General features: G+C 40.9%; 1 protein-coding gene across 32 annotated transcripts in view; it reads right to left on the bottom strand.

Annotated features, from left to right (window-relative positions):
- ESRRG (estrogen related receptor gamma) overlaps positions 1–20743 on the bottom strand; it is a 665923-nt gene that overhangs the window by 14977 nt on the left and 630203 nt on the right. For all 32 annotated transcript variants that reach the window (XM_055084019.1, XM_055084015.1, XM_028488318.2 and 29 more), the window contains one exon: positions 1429–1698. In XM_055084019.1, coding sequence (XP_054939994.1) covers positions 1429–1698 — 270 coding nt within the window. The remainder of the gene's footprint in view (positions 1–1428; positions 1699–20743) is intronic.

Raw genomic sequence — 20743 nt, forward strand, 5'->3', positions numbered from 1 at the left:
TTCCTCGTGGTTTGTGACAACGATGCCATTTGTCATACAGAATCATATTTTACAGTTTCACAGGGGAGTAAGCGAGAAGTGAATGGTGTTAGAAGGAAGAGGGGTACATTCGCCATTAAAAGTGTGAAATGCTAAATGCCGTTGTGAAGACAAATAGGAAAGTACAACTTCATTGTTGAAAATAATTCGCCTCCTATCAGTCCAAGGATTCATGCATCAATATCGTAGATGAACTGTTAATTACAAAATCAATTAAAAATTATTTCTAAAAACAGTCACGCGTCCCTGGCTCTCATGGGGGCAATTTGGGCAGAAGGTCTCATCTCACCAGGACCACGCCAAATCACAAAGTCGTCACCCACAAGTAAGCAAAAGCAATCTGGTTTTTCATTTTTCAGCGCGGCTGAGCCCAGTCTGAGATTGATCGTCACATATGGCCCCAGAAAACAAACTGTCAATACCTTGAATGCTGCAGAATTTGAACAAATAGCCGTCCGCCCATTCAAGCCACTCATTGCATCCCATTTAACGGATTTTATTGACAGTTTCCTTCTTGTAATTAAAGGGAAAACTACTGGCCGGCAACCAAGATAAAGTTCAAAGATAGGGTCAAAACAAAAGCAGATGGAGGGGCACGGTGTGACTGTCAATGGTACATAGCATCAGAGCGTGTTATTGACATGCAGGTATCTAAAGATCAGCACGTCATTAAGGAGGGATCTATCCTGGACTTTATGCAAATGCTAAGAGAGACTTAAGACCACAATCAAGCATCAGGAGAGGCACAAAGGGAAAAACAACAAAGCACCAACGATTTTTACTTACCAGAGGTTGCTCCCTATTTTAGTACATTTCAGTTCTCATGTAAAGACCAATTTATTCTCATAATTCTTAACCCTTACTGCATAGGTAATACCCCTGAGGGAAATACTCCTTCAGCAGAACTTGATTTTTAGAGAATTCAAGAATGGAAGAAAACAGAGTATGCTCTGATAACCAAAGTGAAAAGCAACACTACATATATTATTCCAATTACAAAATTTGCATTTTCAGGGGGCGGGGGAATGATTTGTAATTGTAACTCACACTTATTTTCACTTGTGCCAACAGGACAAAGGAGCTAATTTGGTCCTGAGTGTCCATTTACACCACATGCACGTGAGTTTTTGCTTTGCCATGGTTCATGTTAGTAAGTGAATTAGGTGGTAGAAGTGTCACAGCTTTTAATAAACAAATAAAATAAAAATAATCCCCTTTAAGTTGATATTTCTTTTCTTCTAACTTTTCACTAGAAAGCTACAGTGACTATAATTTTGCTGACTCAGAATTTACAACTGGGTCTAGCAAATCCCTGAAGAAGAAGTTAAGGGAAGGGGTAAAACTGACATATTAGAAAACGTAACAACGGGCCATTGTCAATATGCCAACCTGAATTAGCAAGAGCGATTGCTTTGAGGGTGACAAATTCTTCTTTCTCCAGCTTCATGCTCTTGTATTTCTTTACCAGCTGCAGGATAGCATTATTTAGGTCAAGAAGGCCTGCTAATTTAGACTGGTCTTCATCCATTATATAATCGTCTGCATAGACAAGTTCATCCTCAAAGGAAAGAGATCGGTACACGACACCAAGGATCAAAATTTCCATCCAAGCACTCTGCAGAAGGCTCATCTGGTCCGCCAGGGACAGCGTGGAGAAGCCTGCATGGGAAGATGGGCAGATCGAGTTACTTTAAAGCCATCATTTCATAATACAACGTTAGTTTCATACGGTAGTCGTCTTCTGCATCGGTGCTCAAAATTATGCTGAGCTTTGATCAGCCACTCTTAAAATTTCCCCTGATCATTTTGCCAATGGCAAAGTAAAAGTCACAAACCAGCTTCAACTTGTTGGCATTTTCTCGAGGTTTTATAGACACAGCTGAGAGGAATATAATAGAAAAGAAGTCGTTTTGTTTCTTTCACTTGAGAAGAAAATACTGTGTAATCTTGAAATATACTTGATTTCTAACGAAAGTCTTCACGACTGTCTTACAGGAAGTCAAACTTTCAACTACCTCATCGCTAAACACTACTACTGATAAACACCATGACCAAAAGCCCCAAATAAAGGAAAAGAAACAAGGTAGGCCACACAGTAGAGTGCAATTTGGAACGCTTTCTCTGTAATAGTCACAAGTACAGTGAGTATTGAGTATGCTTACACCCAAAAGAGCCTTCTTAACTGGATATTTTGCCCCCCTGATATTTAGCATGAATTCCTTTTTTAAATGGTGATCATTGGTATAAAAGAGGGTAGAATATTTTGCAGCCTGGCCTCCTTACCAAATAGAGAAGCCACAATTTATTCTTGACATTAAGATCCAGTTATTAAAAAAAGTTAAATATGGAGGCAACGAGGTGTGATGGACAGGATATGAGCAGAGCCCGATCCTGAACTTAAATACTAGCTCCACTGAGCTACTGGCTGTTTCACCTCGAGCAAGACAATTTCCTTGTACCTTAATTTTTGTTTTGGGGAAATATAAAATAAAACCCAGCAAAACACTATAATATGCATTCCATAAGTGTAGCTATATGATATATTATTTTTATCTGAAATACCTGGATGACTGCTTCAATCCTTTACAAAAATCTGGTCTGCATTTATGCACAGATGTCTAAAGTCCCTTCTGAACTCGAGAAAACACAAGCAAAAAGAAAAATTAAAAAGAAAACGTGTTTCAAGAGGGAAAGATGAAGTAGTACAATTAAACTTACTTAGGAGTAAAGATATATATTTAAATTTTAGAGGAATTAGACCGAGACTCTAAAAGGAAGTCTTAGTGGAGAAACCTGATGATCAACCACATACTTTTTCCTAAAAAAAGAAATGTTTCTTAAAACTTCACTTTCATTTCCAAGGTTATGCTCAGGAATTCCAAAGGTGGCCAACCATCTCTATGGTTTTTGAGGACAAGGGTACCATGATTTAAGGTCCTGCTACCAATAACTCTACAGAGGGAAGGAAATATTAATAATGCAACTTGTGATATTAGCAACTACAGCATGGTAAAGAAAAGGAAATGATTTCCTGGCCCACTGGAGAAAACTAGTCGTTTGCCACTTGGCACCACTAACTACAAGCGTTTAATAAAATCATCAAGAGGGATTAGTCAAGCTTTTCTTAAGGGGTCTTAGGGCCCGTGTAAAAAGCATTTCTTTCATTTTTTTATCAAGCCGCTTACATATTACTTAACTGATCTTCTTTTAGACTGGCTATGTCTTTTTTTTCCCATTCTTTTTTTTTTTTGTCATTGCAATGTGAGGTTACATTAATAAATATCCTCTTGGCATTAGAGATGTAACAACTTTTAACAGGGGCTCAAAAGAGAAAAATAATGATCTAACCTGAGTAGGTGTGGTTCCATTTGCTCTTGGGGTTGTTTTACAACAAACAAACCAAAAAACAAACAAACAATATTGCTCTTTTTTTCTATTCCCCCATTGCAAGAAAAAGATGTCATGCAAATTCAAATATCTAAGCTAAGAAAAGTGACGATGTACGAATTTCTTTTGTAAATGAAGCAGACGAAAACATAATCATCTAGAAAGTTCTGAGCAGAAAGGGATGGGTGTTTTCCATTTGCCTTCGTTTCCTTGTTCCTTTTCATGCTCCCAAGCAGCAGTTTTTCTGCAGCCAGCAGATGGACAGAGCGCATAGCCTGCAGCACCTTCCTGTGACAGCCCTATTCTCCCTCCCAGACACTGCTGTTAGTAAATAGATTTACACATTCTCCAATCTCCACATATCTTTCTGCCGAATAATTAAAAGCAGGATGATTAGTTTATTGAGTGGAAGGAGGAACTTTTTTATTGAGGTCCATCCACGATTTTATCAGGGCCAGCACTTTTACGGTTGTCAGGAGGATGCAGGCATCCAATTTTTCTTATCTGCCTGATTAATACAAACGCTGTTTCAGGACGCATTAATTAACAGATACAAATCTACGTTCTCATGGAAGGATCAATACGGAGAAGAAAAGAGGCATCAATGTGAATTTAGTGCTGATGATGGAGAAGGCACACTATCGACATTTACGCGCACGGAAACTTTAAAGTTGCACGGGGTCCCCTTTGTCCCTGTGATTTACAAATGAACAATTTTTCAGCCATAACAATGTTTCACACATTTCTTGGGGGTTTAATTAAGCAAAAACAATAACATTTCATTTTTTTAGGTTGATCCTGCAATTTGATTCTTCTAGGTGGATGGCTCTCTGTGTGTGTGTGTGTGTGTGAGAGTGTATGTAAACCAAACTTTTCCTTTCAATTCTTAATGAAATAAAAAGAAGGAAAAGGGTAAAGAAAAGGTTCTCCTTTTTTGGGAGGGCAGGCTGGGGAGGGCATAAAGATGGATATAGCACAAAAGGTCTGTTGAATTGCCTCAAGTCTATTTCAAGCTGATTAGAGGAGGTATAATTTTTGCAAAACCATAGGGAAAAGAAGACAACCCATGCTGTACACAGTATAAAGAAGTCTGGACTTTTTTTTATCTCTTCTTGGTCTAGAAATAGCTGAATTCCAACAGTTTAACCCTTTCCTCCCAAACCTCTGCAATCTAGAAACTGTCACAAAGAGCTGTCCAGCCCACATGCCTGGGTAACAGCCTTGTTAAACAGCCTTGTTATGAGCTAGCTGTGTCCACCTGAGCACTAAGGAGGCTGAATACATAATCGAGATGATATTTTAATTCCTCAAAAATTTTCTCCCTGGCCTTGAGGAGTGTTAGTTCTATTTTACATGCATAAAGACATGTGGATAAAATGATAATTTTATCAGTAGTCCTGAGCAAAGTATAACAACCTAAATGACCAAGATCTAGACGAAAATGTATACTTTAATAAACTGAGTCTAAGGAATTTTCTAAAAACACTATGGCTCCATTAGCACACGCATGCTTGCATCCAAATGATAATTACTTGTTTGTGCTTTCACTGGGCATTTAGTGGTGTTTTATAGCTCTCGGGCTACAAGTTCGAGGTCCTCAGCATCTATAACCTTTAGCTATCTTTGGAGAGAAACCTCCTTCCGACGTGAAATAAAACATGTTTTGCAGTGGTGTCATTGGAACTTCATGTTTTGTACATCCCAGGATCTTAATCTTTGGTGTGTGACAGGTTATAGTTTTAAATGTTCAGCCATGTTACAGCTTTTTAAAATACACTGGTATCATGACACCTTTTTTTTCTTCCCCAGCTCCAGCCCATTGCATGCATATCGCTGACAATCCTGATCTCCTTCCATCTCCATCCTAGGATCAGTGCCCTTTAACATATCTCAGGCATTCTGCAGGCAGAAGGACTCGCTACCTTAACCCACAGTTAAATAGCGTGTTTATCTGCAATACAGTGTGCTCTAAATAAACCAGGTGACACAGGGGAATAACATAATTTGGAAGGATTGGAAGCTTCTCAAGAGGCAGGTACCCCTGAAGTAATAGGCTGGAAGAAACCATGTTCTGGGCCAACCCTCTTTCCTTCTTCTACTGGAAACTTCGGAGGTTGACAGTGGTGCTATGGCACTTGTCAAGCGCTTTTATTTATTTATTTTTTCTTAGCCTGGCAAACTGATGCACTTTGCAGTCCACTTACAAAAAAGGCTAAGCATTTGAAAGTGTGAAGGGCAAAAAATATCTGACAGCTAGTCTTCAAAAATACACTTTCATTTCAGAAAGCATAAATGTTTATTTCCTGAACAGAGTGTTGACAGAAATAGGCTGCCATGAAGGCATTTGGGTTTAACCCCTGCTAGGCATTTTCTTCTCAAGTTGCTTCCTTGAAACAGAACAAGGCTTTTAAATCTTCAGGGTGTCTGTTAATATCACTTAATCATGGCATTGATTTGTGCCCGCCCACAGTTTTTTGAACTGTAGGGTCTCTGTTCCACCAAAAATGGACACTTTTCAGCAAATAGCATAGCATGCTAAAATTATAATTCTGTCATGATGACTCACTGAGCTCACAAACGAAGTTCACTGAGAGAAGCTGACTGAGCAACATGGCGTCAGCTAGGCTCTTCTTCTCCCATATAAATAAACCGAGTGTGGACTAGGGGAGAAAAGAATAACCATAGCACAAAAATTTGGTCTCAGTTATCAATAAATGCACAGATGCATAAGCCTTGTTAGTGATAAACTTACTCTCTCTTTTTAAGTCAGCTGCTCTTCTCAGATAGGAGCAGACATATCATTTGTTCTATGATTCACAAAACACACAGCTCTGGGGCTTGTAAAATATATATAAATTAAGACCTTTTTCCTCTCTTTTATTTTTTTCTTCATAGAGGTGGACTTCATGGACTAGAACGCAGCAGAGGCTAGAGGCAAGCAGCTACAGACGGTCCAGTGCCAAAGTGAAAGCTGGAATATCCACTTGGATCTACCGGCAGCATTTCATTTAAACATTTTCTTTATAAAAGATGATAATAATTATCTCTATTATATTATAATATCTCTTTATTATATTAGTACCTAAGCATTAGATACAATACATACAATGCTACCTTTGAACCTTTATCCTGTTAGCCTGACCTAGATATTAATAACTGAGATTCAATAACAATTGGTTTGGGTGAAATATAAGAATAACTGACAAAAATGGGATCACTCCTTTCTTCACAAGTTGATCATTTGCTTTAACATTTGTGGATTCCACAAGATAGCTGTTTCTTTAATTCTGTTTTCATACTCCAAGTGGGGTTCACAGAGATTTTATGGAGCCATTATTTTAAAATAGTGGCTTCATGGGACAAATGTGAAAATCTGAAAGACAGAACTCAGATTCAAAAATTACTCTGTATCTATGTGGGAGAACTGACCACCCTCTATGCAGTTTAGTAGAAGATCTGGATAGTTGCAATAAACTAAAGAAGGAGGGAATAGAATTGGACAGGTAGTATCCACCAGTCCAGGGCACAATTATCACTATTCACCGAGCTTACAGGCTCGACTCGCCACTGACGACTCATGCTGATTATGCGAACTGCCAAATAAGTTTGCAATTAGCCCACTCCTGGGCGCCGAAATTGAAAACACGCCCCCATACCCCCATGGCACTGGTGAAATGCTTTCTTTAACAATTGTTTCTTATTTCCCAGTCCAGCTTGCTAGACAAATTAAAAGTGTAACAGCAGCTAAGGAAAAATATTCCCAGGTGGCAGCACAGGAAAGCCTCAAAATGATAGGAATTTTTTGTTGGTTTGTTTTTGTGAGTGGGCAGTTTTAAACAATTGCCAGGCTTCTTTGAAAAAAGGACCAGATAGAGGGCAGAAGAATGCAAAATGAGAACACAGAGAACATCTACAGGGAGGGTACATCTTCTCTTTGCAAGTCTCACTTACCCACCCCCTCTGAATGCCTACAGAGGAGCAAATAATTCCCTTAGTCTTTCCCAAACTCCTTCTGACCTGGCCTCAACTTTACTTCTCTCCTTTCATCTAAACCAAGAAGAAAGACAACTTGTTAGGGAGCATGGAGGCAAGCATGGAGAAGCTGCTTTCAAGGAGGGACATCTAATAGCTTTCTTTTCCTACAAGCTTTTTTTTTTTTTTTTTTGTACTAGTTGAAAACAAGAAAGTTCTGCCTGGAAAGCTCCCCTTTTTGATGTGACTTAAATTTGTTTGGCCATGAAGAAAAAAGGAAGGCAGCACCATATAATATAGGACTCTTAAAAAAAAAATCTTATAAAAGGGTATCGTCAGTTTCACTTTGGGATTAGATGGATACTGAGGAGGGAAAAGCAGCATTTTGAAGCTACATTTCTGATTTGGAAGAAAAAGAAACTGTGCTTGAATCTGCCTTGCTTTCCCCAGTGGGACTGGTCAAGAAATACCATCATCGTGCATTACAGGGCATGGACCAGTTAGTTGTCCAAGGAAAATCAGTCCAGCCTGGGCACCAGATGTGCAGGCGCCATCCTCTTCAGGAAATTCCCAAGGAGTCTTTATCAAATTTGGTGTAATTCTTGATGTAAAGGTCAAACCTCCAAAATAAACACAAATCGACTCTGTCTTGAACTTTCGGGATCTGTAAGGCTGACAGACATTTCCACAGACTTTTGAAGAGTATGTAGGAGACTTATAATGTCAAATACCCCAAAGCTAGGGGTTTACTGCTGTGGAGTGACAGATGAGGGAAGAGGCTGGTGTGGGGAGCAGTGACCTTGAAGTTGGGGTATCTGGGTTATGATTCTACCCTCGTTACGACCAACGGTGTTAACTTGGTCCCTGCTGTAAGCTGACTTGTGGCCCTCCAAAAGCTGTTGGAATCCTAACTCCCAGGACTGTGAAGGTGACCTTACTTGGAAACAGGGTCTTTGTAGATGATCAAGTTAAGATGAGGTCATTAGCGTGGGTCCTAATCTAATCTGACTGTAACTTCATAAAAAGGGCGAAATTTAGACTCGGAGACAGACACAAACAGAGGGAAAACAATGTTTTCCCTCTGTTTGTGTCTGTCTCCGAGAACGCCATCTACAAGCCATGGGATGCTGGAGGCTACCCGAAGCTAGAAGAGAAGGATGGAACAGATCCTTCCTCATGGCGCTCAGAAGGAACCGACCCTCCAGACACCTTGATCTCAGACTTCCAGCCTCCAGAACTGGAAGACAACTCTGAGACAGTTGTTTCACCCATCCAGTTTGTGGTACTTTGTTATAGCAGCCCCAGCAAATAAATACAGACCCACAGCTGACTCTTCATCTGTCACATGTGAAATGCGGACCAAACATCTCTGAAGGATCTTCCAGCTCCAATGCCGTCTGACTCAGAATAAGAAACTGAGAGCTACTTACATGAAGCACAAGGCCGTGTGGGTATCGGTGAGCAGGTCCCACGAACATCCCTGGATTGGGAGTAAGTCAACCTGGCATGGGGTGCCACCTCTGCTACCAACTAATCATGTGACTCAACTTCTCCAGTTCCTGCTTTCTCATCTGTAAAATGGGAAGGTGGCAAAAATCTTCCCAAAGTTTGGGTCTAGCCCTACGTTGTTTAGGTTTCCAATGGTTCCACTGTAACCACTGATATTTAGTGCCTCTATGATAAGAAAAGCACCGTGCTCAGAGCCATGAGATGATATAATGCCTGCCCTCTATAACTTTACAGTTTAGTAAAAGTAGATTAGAGCACAATGAGGAGAGGTAGGTAGGCGCCATCACGCATGATCAAAGTGAATGTAAATGCAGAGGAGGAAAAGATGGGTGTTTGGCTGGACACATCCTCCCAAACGTACCCAACACTTCCTCTCCTTTTCTTCCTCCATGGTTTTGATTTGGGCCTCCATCTTCTCTTTTTGGGATACAGGGACACCAAAATCCTTATGTCTGGTGTTTCCTTTTTCCATCCTACCTGTGGCTATTCAAGCATTCTTGCAAATATGAAATCTAATTATGCAATTCGCTGATCAAAACGCTTTATTGGCTTCCACATCTGAAGGACAAAACTGAAACTCTCTGGCACAATATGAAATGTCTTTCACTATGTGGCCCTTCTCTCCCTTTCGTGCCATACTTCCTGAAAAACCCTCCCCTGGGAAGTCCTCCGTAGATGGCTTAACACCTTGAAAATTGAGCCTATTTTCCCAACCCCAATGACAAACCTCACAACTTCACTACTTCCCAGATTAACAGCATCACCATCCGCCAGCTGCCTCACTCCTAGCCTTTCAGGAATCTGTCACCAAGTTTTCTCCTTTTGTAGTTCCGACATCAAGCGCACACAGTTCTTTCCATCCCTACTGTCCTTATCAGTGTTGCTGTGTAGCATCCAGGGGCATTGACAGTTGTAAGCTGTACAACAGGATAGTGGAGCTCAAGGTAAAGACATAAGCAAGTAAAGGAGTGGGTGTGATGATGTGCCGCCTAATAGGTATATCTGTATCCTTCTCAGTGTGTTCCATGATCTCTGAGCTCTTAACAGTGGAGACCTCCTCTTCTCTGCTCCCTGCTGTATCCCCAGCACCTCCATCACTGCCTGCCACATAGCATGTGCTCAATAAATATGTGCCCAAGGAATGAATGGAGAGAAAATTCCTTAACAACTCACAGACTGGCTTTCGGCAAGGATGGAAGGCTAGCAATAATATTCCAGAGAAATAAAAATTCCAGATACCAGGTCCCTCTCCCTCTCCACAAAAATATCTGAATGCTTAACAAAAAAAATTGCCTAATGTTTTTTCATAATTCAGCAAGTGTTTATTAAGGCACCGATTATACATAAAGCTCCGCTTATAAGTGCCTATATAGTACATAGGAGTTTCTCTGGAGCCACTTAAACTCTGATAAACTCCTGCCTAAGTTTCTCAACCTCTGCCAGTTCTTTTTAAATTTGTAATTAAAGTTGACATTTTAATCATATGGCCTAACTACTTTCTCCTATATTTACAAATAACTATTCATAACAGATTCTGTGATAATGTCATGACTTTTTTTTTTATTATTTACAAGTATCTGTAATTAATTTCTCTACTTACCCTAGTTGTATAATTATTTTGACAACGTGTAAATTTATTATCCGGAGCTAGTCTTCTAATCCTCTGAAATCCTAACTTAGGTCAGGAATGAAAGAAAAAGCTCACTGCTTCTTTCTACTTGCGGGAATAAAAATCTGTATGTCTATACAGTTTTTACAGAAATGCTTAGGAGACTCCAAATCTAGCTTTGGTAAAGTCCACGTAATTGATAAAGACACTTGCTACACTTAAAAAAAAAAAAAAAAAGGCAAGCAGATTGAGAAATCCTGTATATATATACATTTTTTATCCTTATGGGTTTCCTCTCCCTAAATCAAAACCAGCAAAGAAAAGGCAATGCGATAAAAATGCGTTCCCACGCGGCATCTCCCTCTCAGTCCATTGTAGAACAATGGGTTCTAAGTAACTACTCACTTGTCAGAGGTATATCTGCAACAGGACAGCCATTGGGCAGCAACAAGGGAGTGAGATGGCTTTTCCCACTTTAAAGCAGCAAATTAGACATGTACAGGGCTTCCCTGGTGGCGCAGTGGTTGAGAATCCGCCTGCCAAGGCAGGGGACACGGGTTCGAGCCCTGGTCCGGAAAGCTCCCACACGCCGCGGAGCAACTAGGCCCGTGCGCCACAACCACCGAGCCTGCGCGTCTGAAGCCTGTGCTCCGCCGCAAGAGAGGCCGCGATAGCGAGAGGCCCCCGCCCCGCGATGAAGAGTGGCCCCCGCTCACCGCAACTGGAGAAAGCCCGCGCACAGAAACGAAGACCCAACAGAGCCAAAAATAAATACAAAAATAAATAAATAAATAAAAATGTTACCATTCTTAAAAAAAAAACAAAAAGACATTTACAAACAGCGAAGATGGTACTTGTCGGTTATGACCTTTCACTGTGTCTGTACAAGTAGGTGCTAATGTAATTTAAATGCCATTTAGACATGTTTCAGGTTTATCAAACTGGTTTGTATAGCCATTCTTATGTAATAATTTTGAAGGGGAACCATTTCCACCTGCTGCAGGAACAAGAACAGCTAGAGACAGCCCTATGTAAATATCTGGGAAAGTGAAGGAGGATCACTTACGTTAAGAAAGATCAAGCTGGACCTTGAGGAAATCAAGCAGGGGGCCAAAAATATTTTTAATAAGTCAGGTAGTCAGTTCACATTATTTTTGTGTGAACTTTGTTTTACCATTTTTTGTACATAGCTATTTAGCTGAGAGTTTGGATTTATGGGCACACAAATTATGCCTCTTGGAGACCATCATTTTTCATTTAGAATAGAAATATGGGAGGAAACACAAGATGAATTTAGCTAACATAAATTTTCAGATCAAAATATATGTTTTTTTCACCATCCGAAGTTTTTTGTGTGTGTGTGTGTGTGGTACGCGGGCCTCTCACCGTCGTGGCCTCTCCCGTTGCGGAGCACAGGCTCCGGACACGCAGGCTCAGCGGCCATGGCTCACGGGCCCAGCCGCTCCGCGGCATGTGGGATCCTCCCGGACCGGGGCACGAACCCGCGTCCCCTGCATCTGCAGGCGGACTCTCAACCACTGCGCCACCAGGGAAGCCCACCATCCGAAGTTTTAATAAACTAACAACTAAGTTATTAATAAAGCATGTCATTTGTCAGAGTTTAGCAAGAGAGAGATGTGCCTCTAATCCTGTTTAGAATTGTTGGAAAAACAATCCCAACTATAATTTGGGGTTAACTTTTTTTGTTAAACAACACATTATTGGCATTTTTACTTTCCTTTATAATTTCTAATATTTGATGTTTAATCTGTGTTTCTGACCCCCAAATATAGTTTAAATTAAAAAGAAATTTTTGTGAGTTTTTCTTTTGCCCACATGCAATGTAATAACTTTTTTAAAAAGATGAACTGCTTCTCGTGGGAACATTCAACCATTAAAGGAAATCTATAAATAGCAACTTAGCCATGGCTACTTTGTTTTGTTATTTGTGACATAACATAATATTCTGATATTGAAGAATCTAAAAGCATATTCCACATATTGAATAAAATAGGAGTAAGCTGTTGCAGTAGATAAATATATATATTTATATACATTAAATAACTCAGTTATATATATATATATATACACACACACTATATACATATAAAACTACATAGAGTTCATATATATATATATGAATGAGTTAATAAAATGAAAAAATTAGAAGGGAAGGGGAAATGATCAACCCATCCTAATCTGATTTTGGATTAAATGCTGCCTATCCAAGAAAGGTAAGTGTTCAAAGTTTTTCCCAGTGCACCTGCTTGCATAAATGAAGGCAGAGTTGCTGCCTTATGGCTCAGGGTATTTAGTCAAAGGAGTCTTTTTGTTACCTTTTACCCATTTGTGAAGGCACAGAATGATGGTGGCATCGTGAAAAACTGAGCTCACCTAAAAATTTGCGAATTTTATTTCAGCTACCAATTACAAAAGAATGGAGTTGTGATCATCTTGTGTGCTTTCACTTAAAGGACCAAGAATTGATTCTCTCTGGGATCTCTATGAGAAAATCACTTCCAATTTCTATATTAATTTTATATAACGTGCCCTCAAATCTTTTCAAATATACCTTATTAGTCCCTTGATATAGAAACACAAATTCCAACAAGAGCCCTAATTATTAGAGACTTGCTGTTTGTGGAATTAACATTAATTTCTCCCCTTTTCTCACATTTACTGCCTACAAGTGAAGCAGAAAAAAAGGGAAAAAAAAGAAAATCCTTCAGGTGTGCTTTTCTTGATTTTCCCCAAGTAGAAAGATACTACAACTCAGTGTCTCCAACGTATGCCCTGGAAGGAAGAGAGACAGAAAAAAAAAAAAAAAACCAAAACCCAGGAGGTCTTCTGCATAAACCCAAGTTAAAGGATTTACAGCTCAGGCCATTAAAAACAAAGTGTCATATGTATTGATGAACGAACTTAGAAGAAATATGTTATCCATGAGATGCATGCCACAGATGTGAAATGATAGCACCCTGACCCTGAAACTCCACATTCAAATAATATTAGAAATCCTCACTATCTATGCTTAAAGACCTGGGCATAATTTGTGCTCTGGACAGCATGGAAAAACAGCAACTCTGAATTTCTAGCCCTGAGAGTTCGGTTTAGAGTCAGGCTCTCCCACTATTTTTCTCTGGGGTTAATGAAGATCTGTTTACAAATATTTACTCCCAAGTTCACGGCTGATGTTTGCTGGCTCAAGCCGAGCTAAGTCATTACGGCTTTGCTACCGGATCCACTGGGGAGGCTACCAGTTATCTTCTTATTGACAACAGAGGCAACCCCTTCGATTCCTCTCTGCCTCCCCTTCTTCCTCTCTACACTGCCCCCGATTTGGATAACTGGCCAAGTTAAAAAGAAACAAAAAACGTGAAACAACACAGCTCTTGGAATTTCTCAACCACATGAATGCAGAATCGTCGTTATCAGTCGTGAAATGCTGCCTGTCCTATTTACCACGGATACATAATATACAAACCAAACCTGCAAAAACCTGCACCTCCTATCATAACTCTTTCGAGACTCTTCCATTCAAAAGTAAATGGAGGAGGGAGAGATGCAGCTGCGGTAAAAGGCTCTCACATTGTGATTCTCCTCCTCCCGAAATGAACGAGAGCACCCACTGCACGGCCTCCCAGCCTCCCTGCTTTGATCTGTTGGGAAGGGTATTTATCTCTGTATTCACTATCTCACCTCTCCTCTCTGCTGTGACCAATCCCTTTCATGTCACTGAGATCCTGCAAACAGATCCAGGAAATCCTAGAAACTCCTGTATGAGTTTGATTCAAGGAATAAGCAAAGGGTTATTAAATAAGAGTTACCCTCCAGGGATGAATCTTGTTGAAAGTTGCACTGTTTCCTAACTCCATGTGAGTAGCATTAAGGCTACCTCTGCAGGCAGAGACTCTTAAACGTGTGCAACAGTCCAAAATGAAAGAGGGGGGAAAAAAAGGAAGAAAAAAAGCTGCCTGATTCTAATACACCTAATTAGCCATCGGCAGACTCTTAATTGCATACATTAGGATGATTCCATAGTGGAGATTAATTCTAAATATACCCAAGCAGCTGGTTAAGATGCCATGGATTACAGAGTGGACTGTACTTTTCCACTTAATTAGATATCAAAATTAAGCAGCAACAAGCATTTTGACATAACGGGGATCAAGCCGCTGCTTGGTATCCCAGAGCTGCACTAAAATGACCGCTAAACAGAGCCGCACAGATGGAGAGATATTAAATGCCGCACTGGAAAGTAATTTCAAATAATAAAATATCAATATTTACATTTTAATTACCCCTACTGAGAGCCGCTCTGTCATTTTCACTATTGCCGACGCAGCAAGGGGTAGTGAAATGACATTGCAGCTCTGGCTGCAATGACTATTTTGTTTCCATTAAAGAATGACAAGTGTTTTAGAGGCAGTGACACTCGGTGTGTGAACAAGAATGACAGCAGATCAGAAAATTCCTATTAAGGGACTAAATGCCTCAACAAGAGAATTGAGTCTGAGCGGCAGCTCTTCCTTGAAGCACATAATCCTTTCCAAATTTTCTGCTGAAAGTTTATTATTGGGGTTGCCCAAGGGAAGTTTCAGTCTCCCATGAAATATTTAGATCGGTCAAACGTTATATGATGATTGCCAATTTGAAAACAATAATACTGGACGTGAACAAATATCCAGGAGTTCTGTGTAAATCACAAAGATGCTGGGGGTTTCTTTTTAAAATTTTCTGTCATTGAAATTGACAATACCATTGATCACATTTCCTTGGAACGTATCTATTTCTTATCAAATACATGGATGAAAGCTTGGGGTATGGCTCAGAATCATCATAATAAAAATGCTGGGCTTGTTCGCCCTGGGTTTTCATTAGTATTTGGTTGTAGGCAGCCATCTCGATCACAATTTTCTTGACATGGAAAATAAAGTAAAAACGGGTCACAATCTGCATGGGTAAATGCATACCCATGTGCATGGATGCTACAGATTTTTCTTTAGCTTTTATTATTATTTAAAAATGGCAAAGTCCTAGCGGCTCTTAGAGACCCTCCCCAAATTTAATTACTCTTTATGGGGTGCAAAGATGAGATTATGGAAAAAAAAAGGTATATATGAGATGCGACATGCTGCATTCACAGGATAATAAATGAAAACAGTAAACTCTTCCTTTGGGGATGACTGTCAAAACTGTAGAGCTCTTGAAAGAATTTTAATGCCTCAGGATATGAGAGAGTGTATAAGAGAAACTCCTTGGTCACTACAGCAGGCAGTTAACTGACCGCCTATCTCAGAGCCTGCATTTATTTAATGTGTAGAGATGAACAGCCATAAATGTGATGAATGGCTATAGCGGGAGCCTGAACAGAATCTTTCAAAGAAGAGAAAAGGGAAGTTGGGGAGTGATATAGACCCTTAGCCCTCTTCTACTCCCAATCCTTTTAAAATACCAGTTTTGAAGTTGGAATAAAAACTTGATAACAGGCATGGTAGACTAACGCCAATTCTCTAACTAGGAGATGTTCCTCTTAACACAAAAAAATGAAAGTGCCTAGGAAAGTATTTCTTAAGCATCCCTAATGCTTTTAGGACAAGACAGATCCCCATTTCTCAGCTACCAGCACCTTTTAATTTCTGAAAGAGCCACGGTTGAAAATCTTAATTAATTGTTCCATACTGCTTCAGGATCATTATGCAATGTAATAAAGGCCGTGTAATTATGAAATTTTACAGCCATTACCAAGGCTGATGGCTCGTATTTCATCCTCAGCTGGACCCGATGGCTTTTAGGCACTCGGCTCCCCTTTGATGAACTACAGACAGATCTATCAGGCCCAAACAATATCCAGGCGAGGCAGCTATAATAGCTACCTACAGATGAAGCCATAGATAAAGATAAACTATAAATCTACACACACAAATGCAGTCACATCGCCTGGGGATGACAGAGAGAGGATGAGACACTTGGGAACGGCAGGCGCTCCCACGAAGGTGGCCTCCTGAGCCTCTTCTGCATTCACTCCAGAATGAGTTGGATTTCATAAAAGACAGTGAAACCCAAATGTACGTCTCCTTTATTCTCTGTATCTCGAAATAAAATGAGAGAAGGCACGGGCGTGAGAGTGTATCCATGAGCATTGTACTTAGCGCCTTATTTAAAAGGCAGAAGCTACTCAGATATGCTAACGTCCATTTCAGTGGTGGGGAAAAAAAAAAGGCTAGATATTTAGAATTCTTTTTTTTTTTTTTTTTGCCCGAACATAGCACTAATACAGCAATCCAAAATAAGCACACTACAACAAATTAGAGTGTAGCTCATGAGTATCTTTTTTAGAGATATGAACATTAAAAAAAATAAGTCAAGAACAACAAAAAGCCACACTGAAAGGCAGACAGGGAAAATATAATTATATTCATGTATAACTAAAACTTTTGGAGCTCAAAAGTATTTTTCATAATGGCATGTAATAATCCATACAGCCATAAAACTATGGTCTGCTTAATATATCAGTATTTCCAACATCTCTCTTTTTTGTGAATTAAGCATTTACGCAGTTCCTTTTAAACAACAAGTTAAATGGAAAAGGTCCATCGAGGAGGTTCATTTGACAACCGTAAGTGCTACACTCCAGGGAGCATCGAGTTCAACTCTGCCTTTGGGATATGGTGGTGACTTCAGTCCTCATGATGGCATCAGCCTCATGCTGGCTCATTTCATGAATATGACCAGACAGCCAGTCTGTAACATATCCAGGGGGAAAAAACGCCCATCTGAGGGTCAATCCAATTCAAGCTGCAAGCTACAATGGTGGACCACGTCGGGCAAGAAAGAAAAGTAGCAGGATGTACCCAGGGTGATTTTGAGATTGAAAACTGGCAACCGGGTAGGGTGTATGTGTACAGAAGAGGGCTGGTGCACATAAAAAAGGATGTAAGCTCGGTTTAAGTGGCATTATTAAGTCTCTGGAAAGCACAGCTTGAAACTGTTTGCTAAAAGTATGGATTAAGAGTGAGAAAAACTGGTTTCAGTACAATCTCATCTATTAACTAGCTGTGTACCCTTGAGCTAGTCACGGAATTGCTCAGTTTCCTTATCCCAGACAAAGCTGATTGACCAGATGCTCTAGTCTACTGTACACTCCAGATTGGACATTCCATTATTTTTGATGTTCTTTGTTTGGGGGCAGAAAAAGTATGGACCCAAAACATCCCTTCCACATACAAATGGTTGGTCTCCCTGCCTGAATTGCTTTCTAGGCTTGACTGTATTTTATTTTGCCAATGTGATCTCACCTCCCCTTTTTTTTGTTTGTTTGTTTGAGAAATAGAGAACGTTGGGTATAGATACCCTTGACCTACTTCTCCTTCTCATCTGTACGAGGACCAATTCCTAACACCTTCCTGCTTGTCTCTAAAGAACAGAGATTGCTGCTTCTTCCCAAGGAAGGAATTGAGTCCCTTCTGCCCCCTCTCCTCCTCCCTGAAATGCTCCGCATACCCTCTGGCACTCGTAACACGTCTTTCTCTTGGTCTTCCTGCCTTGTTTTGTGTTGATCCTTTCCAGGCGATACTTTCCATAATTCTGTTTGGCTTTTCCTCTTTTCCCTCTACCTGCTCTCCATTTCTATGGGTGTAACAAGCCTGGAATACCAGCACACACTTCTCCCAAAAGAGCTAGACTTTTATAGCTCCAACTCCCTGCAGCCAACCCCACTGAAATATACCACAGGCAACTCACCTCAAAATATCTACAACGGACCTCATTCCTGCCCCCTCTAACTTATCCCAGCGGATTCCCTAGAGCAGCCCCATCAAATACTCAACGAGATATAATCAAAGTTTTGCAGCGATATTTGACTCTTCTCCTATGTCCAACTGTCCCTGTGAAATGTCTTTGGGTTCCACCTCTTATTTCCAGTCCTACTGCCTATCCTACCCTTCATTATCTCCCCCATGAACTGAACTTGTGGTTTCCCTGACTCAAACCTCACCCCTTCTACATCTACATCAAGCAGGGATCATCTCTTCTCCGCTCTTAGGATTTCTCTCTCTGAGGTCCATGGAATCCTTCCCAGTCAGGGCTCAATGTACCATTCTTTATTTCTTGTTAAGAACGATGGTGAAGATAAAAAATCTGTAAAATTTATTCAGGACTTACTATGTGCCAGGCATTATGCTAAATACTTCCATTTATGGAGTGCCCAGGCATTAGGGATGCAACACAAGACAAAGTACCTGCCCTCTGGGGGTTTACATTCAGGAGGGCAGGTGGTAAAATAGTAGCACAATGGAGGGAACAGCCACAAAACAGAGGGAAAACATAGGCACCAGAGAAGGGGTGAAGGGAAGGAGTTATGTTGACCAGGGCTGTCAAGGAAAGGGTCCCTGATATACGACCTCTGAGCAGAGCTCCGAGGGGAGGAGAGAGCAGGCCTGCATCCCTCTGTGGAGGAGCAGGCAGACGGAATGGCAAAGACACCCTTGCTGGAGGAGGAGGCTTCTTTCTGTGGTTCAGAGAATTGCAGAGGCCAGTGTAGCTGGGGAGGAAGAGGAGGAGACCACGGTGTTGGTGGGGTCACGGGAACTGGCATGTCACAAAGGCTTTGCAACTTTTTGCAAACTTTTGCAGCTTTTACTTTGAGTGAGAGGAGAAGCCACTGGGGGCTTTGGGCAAAGAGGAGACAGAACCTGACGTGCATTTTAAAAAGATGACCGGGTGCAGGAGGGCAATGAGGCGGCTGCAAGCATTTCATTCCCACCTTAAGGAGCAACTGCTATTCTCTTTCCCACTTGCCACATGAGGCGACTGCAGTAGCAAACCCACTCCAGGTCCCATGGCTAAAAGTATTAGAGTTACAGCCATAAAAAAGAATGAAATAATGCCATTTGCAGCAATATGAATGGACCTAGAGATTATCATACATGTGAAGTAAGTCAGAAAGAGAAAGACAAACATCATATGGTATCACTTATATGTGGAAGCTAAAATATGACACAAATGAACCTATCTGGGAAATAGAAACAGAATCGCAGACACAAGAGAACACAGTTGTGGTTGCCAAAGGGCAGGGGGCAGCAGGGACGGATGGAGTGGGAGTTTGGGATTAGTAGATGCAAACTATTATTTATATGGATAACTGAATCACTTTGCTGTGCACCAGAAACTAACACCACATTGTAAATCAACTATACCTCAATAAAACACATTTTTTAAAAAAGCACTAGAGCTACAGTTTGCACACATGCCATCTGAGTCCAGAATCTGTAACTGAACCACCATGCAGCGTGGTTCTCTTCCTATGTTCCCATCATCATTTATTCTTTTCCAGACAAGCCACACTGACTTCTGTGCTTTTGTTATTTCTCCCTCCCTCCCTCCCTCCCTTCCTTGTGGGATCTCAGTTCCCCAACCAGGGATTGAACCCAGGCCATGGCAGTGAAAGCCTGGAATCCTAACCACTAGGCCACCAGGGAACTCCAGCTATTTCTTTACCTTAGTAGAATGCCTTTTCCTTTCCTTTCTGTAGGGCAGATGTCTCTTCAACCATCCATACCTCTCTGAAATATTTTCCTCTAAGTATTTCCCTAACGACCTTAGGGAGAGTGATACCTCCTTCTCTATAGCTTTCTCCTCCACTACTTTGCCCATCATCCTATTGTGTTGACACTACTGAAGTCATGATCTTTTCTGTGATATCAAACCACTTATTCGTCATGGTATCCCCAAGGCTTAGTACATAGGAAGAGTTTTGTTTTCTTAACTGAAATATTTGTGTGTGTGTGTGTGTGTGTGCGCCCAGACCTTGCATGGTCTCAGGACCTAAATCGTCTTAATCCACGTTTGGGAAATAACCAAAGAAATGAGTGGTGGGAAGGGAGAGTGGTCACAGCCTGGGTGAAGGCACAAGCAGTGAGTGTGTCAGAAGAGCTAAGAGCAAAACGGCTAAAGAGCTCCCCGACACCTGTGCCCCACCCCCATCCCACTACTGCTCCCGCACCCCCCCAAAACGGCTGGAAATTAGAGCACAGTGAAGGCTTTCCTCTGCTGCCCAGCCAGAGGTGACTCAGACAGCTGAGTAATTCCTCAAGGGGAATACAGGATAAGCTTGAGAAGCTGGAAGAATTTGAGAGCGAAAAAGCAGCAAATGCATCCCTTCGCCCAGAAAGAACATGTTAAAAACCTCTTAAAAGGACCCTAACCATCGTCCTAGTCCCCAGCTTA

This window comes from Physeter macrocephalus, chromosome 4 (genome assembly GCF_002837175.3).
Source record: "Physeter macrocephalus isolate SW-GA chromosome 4, ASM283717v5, whole genome shotgun sequence".
In the NCBI taxonomy this organism is placed as follows: Eukaryota; Metazoa; Chordata; class Mammalia; order Artiodactyla; family Physeteridae; genus Physeter; species Physeter macrocephalus.